This window comes from Cricetulus griseus, chromosome 4 (genome assembly GCF_003668045.3).
Source record: "Cricetulus griseus strain 17A/GY chromosome 4, alternate assembly CriGri-PICRH-1.0, whole genome shotgun sequence".
NCBI lineage: Eukaryota > Metazoa > Chordata > Mammalia > Rodentia > Cricetidae > Cricetulus > Cricetulus griseus.
Window position 1 is genome coordinate 183,208,185 of NC_048597.1, and position 17,391 is coordinate 183,225,575.

At 45.7% G+C, this 17,391-nt stretch overlaps 1 protein-coding gene across 1 annotated transcript in view; it reads right to left on the reverse strand.

The window, feature by feature from the left end:
• Cgnl1 (cingulin like 1) overlaps positions 1-17,391 on the reverse strand; it is a 102,721-nt gene that overhangs the window by 68,219 nt on the left and 17,111 nt on the right. The window contains exon 7 of the mRNA XM_035443795.1: positions 12,622-12,834. Coding sequence (XP_035299686.1) covers positions 12,622-12,834 — 213 coding nt within the window. The remainder of the gene's footprint in view (positions 1-12,621; positions 12,835-17,391) is intronic.

Sequence of the window (17,391 nt, forward strand, 5' to 3'; positions counted from 1 at the left end):
CTCAACGTTATCTGTCAGGACTAGGGAGAGGGCTTAGTGGATAAGAACACTTGCTAAGCAAGCAAGAGGAACTGAGTTCAAATCCCCAGATCCTACTTAAGAAGTCAGGTGTGGCTATCTGTGTGCCTGTAACCCTAGCACTGTGTGGGGCAGAGTCAGGGGATTGCCAGGACTTGCTGGCTGCCAGCCAGTCTCAAGAGAATAAAGCAGACAGCAATAGAGCAGGATAATCAGTGTCCTCTGGGCTTGGCACAGGCACTTCTATACACACACACACACACACACACACACACACACACACACACACACACACGCACGCACGCTCATGCATGCTCACACACATATACACTCACACACATGCATACTTACACACATCAACATCATACACACACAATCTTTTGGATAAATACATAAACAAAAACATAACTGTCAAGGATAAGTCAAAATATTGTAGTAATTATCTACTGCTACATAACTGATTTCCTCAAAATTCAGCCCAAAACAACAACCATTTGTTGCCTCCTTGAGTTTCTGAGGTAGTAGAAGTGATGCAGCTGGGTGGTGCAGGCTCAAAGTTTCCAATGAGCCAGGAGCCAGGATGTTGGCCAAGTTGGCACAGGCCTGTCATCCCAGCTACTCGGGAGGTTAAGGTGGAAGACCTGAAAGTTCAAAGCCAGCCTAGGCTGGCTACAGAGTGGATTCAGTGCCTCCCTGTGCAACTTAGTGAGACCCTGTCTCAAAAGGAAAGGGGGCGGGGTGCTGAGGATATAGCTTGGTGGTAGAGCACCTGCCTAGCATACACAAGGCCCTGGGTTAAGTCTGTAGAATTCTTCCACCCACCACAAAGCAGGAGGGGGTACTGACCAGAAGCTAGAAGCTCTGCCTCCAAGGTGGCCTCAGTCTCTTACAGAGGGAAATCAAGTAAAAAAGTCTCCGTGTCCGCCAAGATCTACTAGGAAGCCATACACCGTTCTTCTTATAACATCCCACTGGTTACTCAGAACAGCCCTCAATGTGAAAGGTGGCTCCAAAGAACAAGATCACCAAAGTACAGCCTTTGGAGGCCAGCCTGGAAGTGGGAGCCCATGAGGGCATCTGTAGCCCGATTTTCTCTGCTGTTGTAGAGAATGTTGTCCATGCTGATTCCCACATAATGGGTTAAGAGTGTATGACAGGTTCCATTTTCCACCTAAAATGATTAAATAATGATGCCAAATTCTTCCACCAAATAGAAACCTAATTAATGATCTTGGCAAGGCTTCAGAAAAAATGACCAGGCAGGGTTTAGCGGGTCAGAGAGAGAGAGAGACAGTATAAGGCAAATTAAACAAACTTTCTGATAAATCCCCCCCCCCAGATGTTAAGGATTCCATGGCGATATTGTTCAGATGACTGAGATAGCCCTCAGTTGTTTAAACATCCCTTCTCACAGTGCTGCCTAGGTCCTGTGGTTTCACCATTTCTACACCTGGAAATGTGCTGTTTGACAACTTCCATGAGTGGTCATGGCTTCTTCCTCACACTCCTGGACTCCAAGAAGTATTTGTGATAATCCAGAGATCTCAGAATGCCAATCCCACTTGGGAAGCCTTTAAAATATTGGGAGGAGTTAAATACAGATCCACTGAAGGTATAGTTCAGTAGGTAGAGGGTCCGCCTAGCTATACCAGAAGCCCCAGGTTCAGTTCCCAGCAGTACCTCAAATGGAGTAATGGGTTACACAGCCCTGTAATCCCAGCTGCTCCAGAGATGGAAGCTGAGGATCAGGACTTAACAGACTTAACAGACGCTAAGTAAACACCTCAGCTCCATGAGCCTTCATCACCTACATGCCAAAGCTGTCCCTTCACACTTGAACCCTACCAACTCTCACCCGTTCACTTACATTTTACAAAACAGCACAAATGCCGAAAAAGCTAAGCCTCCGAAGCAGAATGGAACCCTACCCTCCCTGATGTCTGTTTGTAGAGGAAATGGATAATAATCCTATTAAAAACAGAGCTGGAGAGACTCATGCAGGCTTCCGAGTAAGGTGGCATCAGGAACAGCCATGTCTCAACACTGTCACTTGGAAAGATAGAGCAGGCTCTGCTGCTCAAGGAAAAAAAAAAGAAAAAGAAAAAGAAAAACGGAACCCAAATCCATTTAGAGTCTCAGCCTCTCTCTCTTTTGGTCTATCAGTCTCTCTCTCTCTCTCTCTCTTCTCTCTCTCTCTCTCTCTCTCTCTCTCTCTCTCTCTCTCTCTCTCCTTCCCTCCCTCCCTCCCTCCAACCTCCCATATTTAATGATCTTTAACATTTCCCACTAACTATAAGAAAGGAGTCAGTAAGATGCACCCTAGGACCTTGATGACCTGCCTGCCATTCCATCTCACCCCAGACTTTCCACTGCCTCTAGCCCAGCCTCACTGCCATCGCCGAGCATCCTAACAACCCACACTCTCTCCTCAGGTTTCTTTGGTGGAACCATCCTGTAACTTCTGATTTTCATCCATTCAACTCCTGTTCTGCCCTTTAGATCCCCATCCTTTTTCCTCTGGACATTTTCCCTCCTTCCTTCCACCAACTGCAAAACACTTGCTACAAGGGAATTACATATTTACAGATTTGATTTTATAATCAATGACTGTCTTGTCGCTTTAGTTCACTTTATCCCTACAGCCCAGCACAGGGTCTGGAACAAATTAATAGTGGATTATTAATTGAACAGACACATTCCCTATGCTTAGCAATTGATCTGAACTTTTAAGCATCACACCAGCTGTGTTGTTCAGTCCTGATCTCCTCGCCCCTCCCCATCAAAGAGGAGAAGCAGGCGAATACTCACCTCCCGACCCAGCAAGTGTAAGGGTAAAGTGGGGGACAGACCACGTGTTTTTGAGACCAGGCTGCTCTGTTGTTCTTATGAGGGCAGCTCAGATTTTGACCTCCATCTAATTAAGTCTCCACACTTTCTCTTCACACTGCATATGAATTTGTTATGGTTTTCTGGGTCATCTGAAGGCTGGGTGTCCTGAGAGCCCCATGCCCAGGACCCCATTAGACCTGCTGTAAAAAGTCTACCGACTTGAGCCACATTCGTGATGCTTCTGTACAGTCGCTAGTAGCCATCAAAGGTCCCACCTCCATCTTTACAGGTCCTCTTAGTGAAACACCTCATCAGCTATTCTTCCTGCACTGTGACATCAAAGCCAACATCCTCCCCACACAGCAGCACCAGTAAACCTCAAAGTCTCAATAGTAGATGTAGTCATCCAGGACATCCTCAGAAATACTTTATTCTACAAGGACCCAGCTCATACAATCTTAACTGGGACAGGAAACTATTTGAGTTTTGGATTTTTGTTGTTGTTTTTCCTTGACACAGTTCTCATTTAGCCTGATCTGGCTTCAACTCACTAAAAAGCCAAGGATGACCTTGAATTCACAATCCTCTGCCTCCACCTCCTAAGTACTGGGGATTATAGGCATGCACACTGTTTATGCAGAACTGGAGATTAACCCCAGGGTTTCATACATGCTAGGCAAACACCCCACCAACTGATCCACATTCCCAGGGCCTTAACTTATTTTTATGTAATAAAATATATTTTAATTCATTTCCCTGGCCAATATATTTTCTCCATCACATGCTTAGATGGTTTAAACTTTGTGGCAACTTTAGCTGTGACTCTGTTTCACTGAAGGAACTGAGCACACAACACAGACTCATAGCATGCTAATGCCCAAAACCTCTTAAAGAGAGGACAATTCGTGTTTATTTCCTCTTTTGAAGATTTGATCCGTAAGGCACTTCGGGTGTCGAATCACATAGTGGACCCTCTGTTTCTGGAACTCTGCTATCAAAAGCAGTCCTCCTGTCTTGCTCTCCTACCAAGACCACAGCAGCAGCACCTATAATGTTGAGGTCATTTTTCTCTGCACATTCTCCTTCCCAGAAGACCACAGAAGGTCCTCAAGCTCGAGACTATGGCTTGCTGCCTTACTCTTGGGAACCAGCACCATGCTGGCACATGAAACACACCCAGATATCTGATGACAGATGAAGTATTATCTCAGAAGAGGACATGGGGCCAAGGATGGCTCAGTGGGAGAAGGGCTTGCTGAACAAGCATAAGGATCTGGGTTTGACCCCTGGCACCCACAGAGGCTGGACATGGCCATCTATACCTGTAACCTTGGCACTAGGGGGCAGGGGCAGGAACAGGAGGCTCCTGGGAACTCACTAGCCAACAAGCCTAGAGAAAATGGTGGCCTCTGGATTCAGTAAGAAATTGCCTCAAAAAAAAAAAAAAAATGTTGAAGCGATGATTGAGGAACATGGCTTTGTCCTCTGACCTCCATATAATCCTGCACTGGCAGTCACAACAGCGCCCACACGTGCACATATACCACATCCACACACACAAGATGCCCACATCTGGGACTTCCTTACACTGTTGCGACCCACAGGTTGAGAACCGCTGCTCTAGGCACGCTTGCATCTGTAAAGAGACATTTTCCTTTTCTGGGCACCTGTTTATAGAGACTCCATAACTAATCCACTGCTCAAGAACTATCATTCAACATAAACTGATTTTTTTTTAAGTTAAATGCCAAAGAAATTAGTTCTCATGGCTCCCCCTCGCTAACCTGGCTCCCTTGGAGAAGGAAGCAATGAGATTTTTATAATAAATTATAATCATATCTGAAGGGAGGCGAGTCCAGTGAGTCCCAAGATTAGCACAGGATTTCCCACGTGACCCTTTGGCTGACCTGCTGCTTTGAAACAGCCTGCCCAGAGACTGGTAATTAAGAGGGAAAGGAAACATCTAGAAGTTTGGAAATGGAAATGGAAATTGGCACTAAAGTACACTGCAGCCCGGGGATCCACCTGGCTCCTCCTCCCAGCAGTGGGATCATAAGGACAAGCCACCACGCTTTTCTACTGTGGAGATCACCTACGATCCACATACTTACAAGGCAAGCTCTTTACTGACTGGTAGATCTCCCCTGGCTTCTCCCCACCCCAGCTTTATCACACAAGTTTTTATTACAGAAAACTTCAAACATCACATAAGTAGAGAGACTACCCTAAGTATCTCTTTCAGACACAGCTTCAGTCCTTTCTAACACATGGCTGATTGTTTGCCCACATCCCACTCATTTATCCCCCAAATGAATTAAAGTATAGTCAATAAAAATAAATTAAATAAATAAAAGATATCCTAACTGTTTTAAAAAGTAGATCCAAGACAACCTATTAGTTCACTCATAAACTCTTCGACGTATTTCTTTAAGAGAAGAAGAGTGCACTGATGTGTTTTCTGTCAACTTGATACAAGCTAAGGTCATCTGGGAAGAAGGGCCCTCAGTTGAGAAAATGCTTGGTCTGTACACAAGTCTGTGGGCCATTTTTTAGGTTGTTGATTGGTGTAGGAGGGCCCAGCCCACTGTGGATGCCACCTCTGGACAGGTGGTCCTGAATTATATAAGACTGGTAACTGAGCAGAGCCCTGAGAGTGAGCAGTGCTCCTCCAGGGCCTCTGGAGTAGTTCATTTCTCCAAGATCCTACCTTGGGTTCCTGCCCTGCCTTCCGCCAATAGTAGATTGTGATCAGGGCATAAAAGTCAAATAAACCGTTTCTTCCACAAGCTGCTTTTGGTCATGGTCTTTATCACAGGAAAGGAAACTAGAACACAGAATCATGGTGACACTTCCGCTGTGGTTGGAAAATGGGAGCTCCCCTGCAGGCTTGTTTGGTAAAGCCCAGGTTATCAGCTGGCAGCACTATTTGGGGAGGTCCAGAAACTATAGGAGGTGGGCCTAGCCAAAAAAGTCAGTCACTGAGAGCAGGTCCTTGGAGGTATATCATATGTGATTCCTCTCTGTCTCCTCCTCTTCCTGTCTGCCATGTTGTGAAGAGGTTCCCCGGTCACTTGTCCATTCCACTGGTGCCATGTTTTGCCCAAGCACATGGGGCCCAGAACCCATGGACCAAGCCACAAAAAAAAAAAAAAAAAAAAAAAAAAAAAAAAAAAAAACCACATGCTTTCTGCTTCTAAGTTGTCCTCTTAAGTATGTAAAAGTAACCAACGTAAGTACTAGGTGTAAGTAATTAATGCACTGACACTTCCATGACTATTTGAACCACTTCCTAACATTGTGACTCATGGAGACCTCATTTAACAGTTCTGGTGATTTTAGCCATGCTGTACTTTTGATGGTTGGTTCCACCTGAACTGGGCTCCAAACCCAGTCTGTGCAATGGAATGGCCCCTACCTCCTAAGTCACGCTTACCCTGTAACCTCTGCCACTTCTCCCAGGCCCAGTCCACACACACCTCCCCTCCCACATACATTTTTGATGCCTCCATTCAGCACAAGTACATCCTCAGCCTCCATGGCCCTCTGTCTGGATACCTTTCAGAGGCCAACTTGGACATTGTCCTGTTGTGAAATCTTCTCAACTTCCACCTTCCCTGCTTCCCAGCACAAGCTCTGGGTCTCAGGCCGTCTTCTATAGCACTTTGTCCCACCTTACCCACACATTCACTCTTTCCCATACACGGCCTGTTACCTGTCTCAACGTCAGTCTCTTAGTAGGATAGATTCTGCTGGGTTTATCTTTGCAGCCATCACAGAACCAAGCACCATTGCCTGCCCCTGGCAAATGTTCAGTGAATCAAATGTACATCTTGTACTTTAAAATAGTATAAATAGGGGCTGGAGAAATGACTAAGAGGTTGAGAGCATTTGTCGTTCTTACAGAGGACCCAGGTAGGATTCCTAACATCCACGTGCCAGCTCATAACCATCCATAACTCCAGTTCCAGGGAATCGGATGCCCTCTTCTGACCTCTATGGTCACAAAGACATGTGCACGGTACACATACATACATGTAGGCAAAACACTTATAAACATAATAAATAAATCTAAAAATATATCAATATAAAGATCAGATTCCCTATTTAAAATAATATAAATAAAAACAACAGGGGTGCCAAGGACAACCTCACTCAACTCAATCCTTCTTCTCCCTCCTCCATAAGCTTGTGTAGTATTCAGACTCTAATGACCAAAAGAAATCCTATTTCCTGACACAAAAATAAAAGTCTTTTTGCCATTCTCAAAATACCTGATGTGCTTAGATTCTGAGTTTTTCAAGATGAACTACTAACATGATAATACTAGCAGACAAGATTTGTTTTCATAAGGAATAATCTTTCTCCATAAATGGAATCCCCAAACAGTCCAACGCCACTTCGGGGTAGTCAGGAGCTAAGCTTTCCCTTAGTGAGTCCATCCTTCCAACCCACAGTGGAAGTTGTCACGTGGATATGGAGATGTCATGTGAAAACCAAGAGCCTTCCCTAAGATGGCAGGAAAGAGAAAGTCAAGAATTAAACCTCCAGCAAAGCCAGCTCTCTGCATACTGTGGTGACCAAGAGGCAACACAGGAAGTGTTTGTGTGTGCATGCATGTGTGCACTCAAGTGTATAGCAGTGCACATCCATGTAACATGGAAGCCGGATGTCAAGCTCAGGTGTCATTCCTTGGGAGCTAACTACTTTGTCTTTTGAGAGAAGATCTCTCACTGGTCTTGAACTCACCGTGTAGGTAGCCTTCCTGGCCTGGATGCCCCAGGGATCTGTCTACTTCTACCCGGCCAGCACTGGGATTCCAAGCACACACTACCATGCCCAAATTTTTTACATGGGTTCTGAAGAGCACACAGATCTTCATTCTTGTTCAGCAAACACTTTACATACTAAGCTATCTCTCCAGCCCCAGAGAGTCTCTCTGGAAGGAGCTGGATTTGAGCTGACCCTATGCTCCAAGAAAACGTGAGATACTATTTCTCTTCTGCATTCTCAATGGATAAGGGAGGAGTTAGAGATGAAAGAGAGAAGTCAACACTATCATTAGGGGACAGTTCCATTGTAATCCCATGGTAGCAGTGACTCATATCTCCCTGACAAGCTCCTGGATCCAACCACCGCACTAAAGAGGCATTGAAAGATGGAAACACTGTAGGGAAATCACGAGGCAAACTCTTGGGTCATTCTTTAGAAGACTGACTTGCTAACCACCTATGCAGACCCCTCTCCATCAGAAGGGCCTACAACACTCTACAGCTCTTCCGGGGGAGGTCCAGCTCACCCTGCTGAGCCAGGAAGCCCCACACAACCAAGGCATTGGTGAAATCCTGTCTGCTGAGCCACATGGCTGTTTGTGTGTATGGAAAAAAAAAAAAAAGATTACCAAGGATCTGTTTGGAATATCAGTAAAAGGTTCTTAATGTAATTTGCCGGTTTTTACCAAGTGTTCCAGTAATTTAAGACATTCTGTGCCTGCGCTCAGGCCGGGTAGGGTGCCTGGTTCTTGGCAGTATAAAAGAGCCTTTTAGAGGTTTTTGGCCTGAGGCAGTGGCAAAAGTTAGAAAAACTGATGGAAGGAGGTTGAGCTCTCTCCAAAGACCTTCCAAGGAAATGAACGATGACATGTGATTCACTTCCTTATAGAAATGTCAGCTTTTAGTCACCAACTGGGATGAGGCCATCCCTTGGGGCAGACAAAAGCCTGAATACTAGTGCACAAATTTTAGAGATACTCTACCAGATAAAAGGTTATATTTAATCCCCTAATATCCAAACACTTAATAGAACATTCTTACAAATCTGCTCTGTAATAGCATGTTAATAAATAATGTAGCACAAAGATAGTATCTGTTACTAAGTTTACATTTAATAAAAGGAGGGGCAGGCAAGATGCCTCAGTGGCTGGTAAGGGCACTTGCTGCCAAGCCTGAGGACCAAAGTTCCATCCTGGATCTGAAAGGAAGAGAGAACTATCTCCCAGAAGTTGTCCTCTGGCCTCCACACTCTTGTCATGGCAGGCAACAACCCCCCTCCTGATGCACAAATACATGGCATACATTTTCATAAAAAAGGATTGTGTCGCATTTGTTCAGCGGGCACTTTTAGGCGCAAAATCACCAAGAAATGCAAACATACTCATAATCCTCTTTCAGAGACCACAGAGGAATTCACACAGCAATGGAACCCTCACCAATATCTCCTTCACTGCCACTGGGTAAACCCCAGGGAACCCAGCAGCAAGGGCATGACCTAGGTTGGGAGGGAGTTCGTCCTCTGCCATTTCTGACTCAGAAGACACTGCAGTTGTGACTTTTGGGCACTGCGCTGACCTCAGGGATGAGAGCCACAACCCGTTGACCTGCAGATGGGTTAGGCTTGGGCTGTATGCCTTTTGTTATCTGGGGTGCAGTTGTAGGGGTGTTGTTGTTTTTAAGCAACACTTAAAAGCCTAGAGATCTTACATCAACATGCAGATATCCAACTCATCCTTGAAAGTTGAAACAGGAGAACCTACTGCTGCTGTTTCCTAAATTAATACAGTCTCCAGCTGTATTATAAATACCTATCTTCCTACCCATGGATGAGTACAGCTCTCACTATTCACCAAAACCGTTTCCTTTTGCAGCAGGTGGAAGCTACAACAGGAGTCCATAATTAGTCAAAAGGCAGGGAATAAGTGACTGTGTCCCAGCTCCAATCAGGACATCATAACATTACCTCAATCCCTAAGGCTACAACAGGGGTCCATAACTAGTCAAAAGGCAGAGGATAAGTGATTGTGTCTCAGCTCCAATTGGGACATCTGTAACACCACCTCAACCCCTAAGACTTGGAAACATTTTGGGGGTGGGGGACAGAAAGATGGTGAAAGATGACTGCTGTGAGACAGTGCCTCCACAACATGATAAGAAAGCTTCAGCCATGAACTTTCTGCAATAAGGTTAGCGGCACAAGTCAATATACCATTGTGGAAGGGGAAAATGTAACAAGGTCCTGTTTGGATGAAAAGATACAGACAGTTAATAGTGACTAGGTGGGTTGGGTCAGCTTTCTCCAGAAACAGCCTCCGAATAGATTTCCCGGTCCCAAGTGGTCAGCCCTAAACACATGTACATAGGACAACACCAACTGGACTCAGTATGTCGTGTGTATAATTATAGAAGAGGAAGTCATGGATTCAAGAGGAGATGATCAGGGGAACACAGGAGAAGTTGAAGCAGGGAGGAATGGAAATTATGTCCATGCCGTGTGCTGAGGTATAAAATTCTCAAAAAAATAAAAATAAACTAAAAAGCTGGGAGCTCTAACAACATGGACCCAGCCTTCCTTCCCGAGCTACTTTGGCTGGGTCAGAGAAACAGCTGGCCACTAGGGCAGAAAGGCACACTCTCCAGCTTGCCACATTCCCCATCAGCCTCTCCTGTCACCATCAAGGCTCCACTCATCGGTGCTTCCTGTTTGGCCTCAGAAGCACTTGAGTTTGCTGCTCCTCATCTCAACAGAAAGCAAAGGTCTAGATAAAAACAGCCCTTGTGCTTAAGAAACCAAACTAAAGGAGAAGGCAGGCAAAAGCATGCATTACAGCAGGGCATGATGGGAACCCAGGGTTCAGTAGAAACCCAAAGGTGTGACTAACACCTGGAGAAGAGGATAGGGACAAGGACACAGAGGTAGCAAAGGCATTTCACAGGTGAAAGGATGTTGGGGGAGGGCTAGGAAGTGGCAGGCAGCTGTTCCTCATGTGCAAAGACGTAACAGGATAGTTTTTCTGAGAAGGACGTATCGCCTACTAGGTAAACAATTTGAACTTTAGTCTGGGACAAAGGAGTGCCAGGCAAATATTTAAGCAAAGACCAATTGGAAATTATTGTTTTTCTGGGGAAAGATATTGGTGGTGATATAGAATATGGGCTGGGACAAAGAGCTCAGGCTAGCCCACACAAGATGTAGAGGAATTCTCCTTTGGGTCAGCTTCCTATATTCTCTGGTAGAGACAACAAGTCTCAACCAACCTGCCCTTTCTTTATTTCACAGATTGACATGAGCCCACCTAGTTATCTTTTCTAAGGATTTATTTTATTTTATGTGTATGAATGTTTTGTCTTTATGTATGTGCACCAAGTACATGCCTGATGTCTGTGGAGGTCAGAAGGGGTCACTGGACTGACTCTCTGGAAATGGAGTTATGGATGAGTGAGCCACCATGTGGGCACTGGAAATCAAACTCAGGTCCTCTACAAGAGTAACAAGTGCTCTAAACTGCTGAGCCATATCTCCATCTCCTAGTTATTTGTGAATTACTTTTAAAAAACAAAAGCAAAAGCAAAACTGTGAGCAGAAGAGTCACAATGCAATAGCCTAGGACTTTGCTGATGATCCTCAACTCCACACAATAGAGATATATTCTTCCACCTGTCATATTTCCCTTCCCCATTTACACATCTGTGCCAGCAGTTCTAGAAGCTTAAACGGTTTCCATTCCACATGTGGTACAAGTTTGATTCATCTTGTAGTCAAAGAACTATAAGCATAAACCCAAACATTGCTCCCTAAGTAGCCCTAAATGAGTCTCCCAACATATTTCCCATTAAAGCTCTAAGGGTGATAAAGAAATAGTGTATTCAAAGGCAAATCACTTCAGTATGTACCTGTTGAGATGACAGCATGTGATGGTCAACAGCAAGAATACAGGGCTTTTGACCAGATACAAAGACACACACACACACACACACACACACACACACACACACACACACACCAAACAAACAGATATTTCCCCTCAACTCAGGGATGACTAAGTCAGTTCTCCCTGTCCCCCTCAAATTAATTGAAATCTAAAAGGTGAGGGTGAGGTGGGGGTGGAACTGTAAACCAACAAGAGGCCTTATAAGTATCTCAAAGTTATACTAACCTCCGGACAGCCAGTTTCCCAGACTATCCTGTTGGAACAACAAACAGACCTATCTTTCACTTCTTGTCATTACCAATTATCATGACATCATTGAAAGTCAGTGAACCACCATAGGGCTTAGCGAGTGGGGGTGGGGAGCTGCCACTGTCATCATTGCAGACTAAACGGTATGAAGAGCTCTCTCTCCAGCACTTTCACCCTTTGTTTCAGACACTGAAAAATGTACACTCCATAATTCTCCTTCCCTAAAGATGCCATGGCCTTTCAAAGCATTTTCCCTTCCACAGCCAATGTGCACCCTGCACCCAAAGACTTCCACACAATTTGCAATCGATATATGAGCCAAGAATTCAATTAAGAGGAAAACTTATCGTGGGAGAGTTGGGGCAATTTGTCCGATTAGTCCCTTTTCAACTCTGCTGAGAAAATAACATGAATTATCTAACGGAAGACTGAACAAAGCCCAAAGGAAGCAGCTGGGGTGGGATAAAGGGTTCCAGTGATCCAGGTCCTATCTGCAATTCTGCACACGAGAAAAGTCACGCGGTACCTTAGGACTTGAGCCTTGAGCACACAACCATGAGGGTACAGCTCTCTACTCCACAAAGCTTGAAGAAGTTGAGTCCACTCAGGACTTTAAAATCTCACCTCTTGCAAAAAGCATTTAGTCTTTACTGATGTTCAAGCTGATAGACTCAAAAAGAACAGAAGCTAAACCATTAAGTTATCCCTTGTCAATAGGCTCATCACCATCGTCAGAGACAAAGCCAAGGGTGGTTGGCATGGGAGAGTGGGCATAGCCTCTCATCTGGTCACATCTTGACACCCTCTATGGCTGGTGAGCTCACCTTGGTTGCCTCCTCCACGCTCTCCCTGAGGGCCTGCAGCTCAGCATCGTACTGTTCCTTCAGCCTATCCATTTCCTGGTCATGGCTGGAAACCTCTTCCTTCAAGGCACCCTTCAAGGCGGTCAGTTCACGCTCCCGCTTTCTCAAGAGATCTTCCTGCTCCTCTTTGGCAATGAGCAGATCCTGAAGGTCCCGTTTGGCCTGCAAGAGCTCCTGAGGGGAAACATAATCACAGAGGTAAAGAACAGACATCTTTAACAGTGGCCCAGCATCTGCCCCTCAAAACTGACCATCAGGGTTACCGGCCTGTCCTGCCCACTCTCCTTCCCATGCCACACACCTTTTAAAACAATTTGCACTTGTCAAAGGCCATCATTCCCTTGGGGCTTCCTGACTTAGTTTCTTTGAGATTTAATGTGACTGGGTTCACTGTCATTTCTTGTTGTTGTTGTTGGTTTATTGTGTGTGTGTGTGTGTGTGTGTGTGTGTGTGTGTGTGTGTGTGTGTGTGTGTTTGACAGGTTCTCATGTAGCCTAGGATGGTCCCAAACTCACTACAAAGCTAAGGATGACCCTGACCTTCTGGTCCTCCTGCCTCCTCCTTCCAAGAACTGGACCACGCACCAGCACCAACTCGTTGATGTGGTTCTGGGGCCTCAGACATGCTAGGCAAGCAGTCTACCCAATGAGCACCTCCAGCCTGCCATGCTTGTTTTTGTAACTCATTTCACTTCTGTGCCATGGCCCAGTGTGCCTGCTGTAGCCCTTATGTCCTACTGTTGCTCTGAAGCTGAGCTGACCCGCTGCCTCTTCTGCTACCCAGCCTTCAGGATGCCACACATGGTTCAACCCTATGCATGTTCCTAGAGCTCAGGACAACTTTTTTCCTATCTTGACTTCCCTGAAAAGAGCGTGGCACTCACATTTCCCTTTCTTCACTGAGGAGAGCTCACAAGGAGTCACAAATCTGGGCCAAAGGTTCCACTTCAACCCACATCCCCCAACCAAGTCCTGCCAAAGGCTCAGCCTTCTGTCCGGGATCCCTCGGTAACCAGGATTTCCCACACCTCAGATCCTCACTGTGCATCAGGCTTTCCTTCCACTGGAAGCACTCCACTGAAGTACTGCCAGCTGCCCTGTGTCTTCAGGCCTGGGTCCTTCCCATTTTCTGGAATCTTGGCTACCCATAACCTTTCCCACCAAACTCCTTCAAAGTGTGATCTCAATTCACCGGTTCACATTTCCCCTTAGTCACCTGCTATGTGGCTTTCTGTGGCTCCCCTACCAAGATAAGAGCATACAGTGTCCTCTTCCGGTTTCATTTCTGTTGCTGTGACAAAATGCCTCACCCAAAGCCACTTAGAAGAGGGAAAGGTTGATTAACTTATGATTCCCAGTTATAGCCCATTACTGAAAGGATGGCAAGGCAGGAAATCAAGGTAGTTAGTCATATCAAATCTTTAGTCAACAACTGAGAGAAATGAATGCCCCCTCACCGCCCCCCACCACCATGCTGCCTGCTTGCTTGCCTTCTCAGTTAGCTTTCTTCATTATTATACAATTCAGGGCCCGGCCCATGAAATGGTGCTGCCCAAGCCATGGTGGGTCTTCCCAACTCAATTGAAAACTCAAGGTAATCACAACAAACATGCCTTCAGAACAATCTGATCTAGACAATGCCTCGATTGAGACCTTTCCCAGGTCATTCTAAGTTTGTCACAATGACAGTTAAAATTAACCACCACACTCCCTCAGCTCCTTGTCTAGTATCGTTTCCTTGACTCCTCTTGGAGCCTCCCCGTCTCCTTTAAGAGTCTCCCCTCCCTGGAAATCACAGGACAGCACAGTCCTTCCCTGCAGCTACTTTCTCTACAAGGATCATGTCTGGCTTCTCTCCCTTCCAAGAGCTAAGCTGTATCTAAAAATGCAATTTTGCATTCTTTACTTTCTTTTGGCAAGCTCCTTGACTTTTTTCCAATGTTTGTTTGTTTGTTTGTTTGCCTCTCATCTTTTCCTGGCACCAGCACCCTGGTGACATGACAGCCACAAGTGTCACGTGTTCCACACAAACCTGAGATTAAGTACAATTACAGCTTTAGGAGACTCCACTAAGAGCCTTCCTCTCCAAGTCCTTTCCTTGGCTCTGTCAGTGGTACCACCTGTTCCCAAAGCACTGAATTCAGGAGCAGGGTAGCAACTGTGACTTCCCTCACCCCTGGCCTTTGCAGGCATAAAATCAATTCTGTAACATCTGGATCCTTCCTCTCCTCTGTTCACATTACTCCTTGTCCCCTTTGGTGTCCACCAGACCACACATCTGAGCTCCCAGAAGCAGGCTCTGTGGTGCCTCCTCCTTCCCTCTCTCTCTGCCTTTTGGAAACATTTTGAAGATCCAGACACAATGTGACTGCCTCTGAGAAGTCTTCCTGAAGTCCCTTCTTGAACAGCCACAATTCCCAACCTTCCTCTTGCAGTCTGCACTTTTAACTCTGTGAGTTGTCTTTGTGTTTGTTTTGTTTATTTGTTTCAGGAAAGGTTTCATGTATCCCAGGCTGGCCTCAAACTCCCAATACACTGTGGCCTTGAACTTCTGATCCTCCTGCCTCAGCCTCCTGAGTGCTTCGATGGAAGCCAGGGCTTTTGTGATTATTAAGCAATCACCTCAAACTCTACCACCTGAGCCACCACCCCCGCCTGTGCTCTTTCTTATATCATGTACTATATATCTTATATCCTTAGTTTCTAGAAAAAAAATGTAGATCTAATTGTTGACATTTCTGACTGGATCAAGCATTAGCAGCACTGTCTGTTCTAGGTGTAATAAGTCACCCTGCTCCTTATGGCGGGAGCCTCAAGGTCAGGATTCTACCAGCTCTCCCTACACCTGCCTCTGACTACAAGCACACCCTAGTCTGTTCTCCTAAACCCCTGGAAATTCAGAGCAGCAGCTGCCGCTGAGCCCCAAGAGGACAGGCTACTACTCGCCATTCAATATGTGTGCGTTGCGGGGGGGGGGGGGGGAAAGGGGGAGGGGCTGGAGAGATGTGTCATAGAGTGCTGTAGCACGTGTGGAAATCAGACTATTTGAGAAATCAGTTCTCTCCTTCCATCTTTACACTCACTCCATGAACTCAGGCCAGCAGGCCAGCCAGCCAGCCAGTGACAACTGACAAGGGAAGACTTTCCTCCAGGATGAGCAAGTCAGGCAGACAGGAGGACGGTCACCAAGCCAAACTCCAGCCCTGCCAGAACACCACCAGCAGGCACCAACAAGCTCCAATGAAACACAGAGACCCATCCCTGAGATCTAAGAATGCCTGTCCCAACACTCAGTAAAGGGACCACCTGGGTGTCCCTACCCATCTCTTTGTGAAGAGGAACAGAAAAGCCCATCACTGTTGCCATTGGCGACCTTCCTAGGACTTGATGGCGCCTCCTGCCAGCACCTTCAGAGTGGCCCCTTCCTGCTTTTATTCTCACAGTTTTCAGTTGTCCTTAGATAGGGCAGTTCCTCTCCCCACCCTTATCTCCTGTAGGATATATTTGTATTTGTGCTGCCGCCAAGGCGTGTCAAGAACCGAGGGTTTTGCAGTCCATTCTACACTGACAGGGTGTTATCTGTGGCTAGGGTTGTCACTTAAGTGGACCATGCTGCATGAATCCAATCAGATTAGACCTTGCCATATCGCACAGTACTTTCCAGAAGGGAGACCAACAGGCACATAGGGTTTCCAAAACTTCACTTCAATCTGAAGGCTTAATTATATCAAAAGAAGAGAGAGGAAAGTAGGAAAATATCAACAAACCTACAAGATAGAGAAATGCTCCTCTCTGGAGACTACAATCAAAGAAAACAAGGGGAAATTGGGCTACTTAAGAGTCTCTGATTTTCAAACCTTCATGCAGTCAAGAGAGGCCACATGTGACAAAGAACCAGCCAATCCACACCTAGTGTGGAGTCAGTGAGCTGACTCAGCAGCTAAGGTGCTGGCTCCCAAGCCTAAGCACAGAGACTGGTCCTCAGGACCCATGTGGTAAAAGCAGAGAACTGACTCGCACAAGCTGTCCTCAGACATCCAATGACAAGGGCACCTCCACACACACACACTCACAAAATAAATAAATAAGCATGTTAAAGATTTCTAAATAGAACAAAACAAAAAACTCCATTGTATATGAGGAGCAGGTAAAAGAAGATCTAGAAAGGTTATGTTTGGCACTTACTGCATGAGAATAATACTATTCCTAAAGATACAAACAAATGGCTATTCAAAGAGACCACAATCCATTCACAAATGAGAAAGTCAGGAGTTCTAAGATGCTAGCACACCTCCTAGATCACACAACTGGGTATGGGGAGCTAGCTCAATGAGTGTATTTGCCTTGCTACCATCAAGACCCTAGTTCAATTCCCAGAACACAGTGCTTAAAAAAGAAAAAAAGGTCAGGCCAATGGCAGGTGCATTCAATCCCAGCTTCGGGGACACAGAGACAGGTATTCCTGGGGATCCCTGGCCAGACACCTTGCTAGCCTGCTTGGCAAGTTCTAGGTTCATCTCAGATATCCAGGTAGGGCTGACATTTGAGAAACAACAACTGAGGTTTCCCTCTAGAAGCCACATGTTATACACACATACACACACAATCACTTACACACATACACATATAATCACACACACACACACACACACACACACACACACACACACACACAAAATAGTTTTAAAGTTTTTTTAATTAAAAAAAATATGTAGTTCTCAGGTCCTGGGAA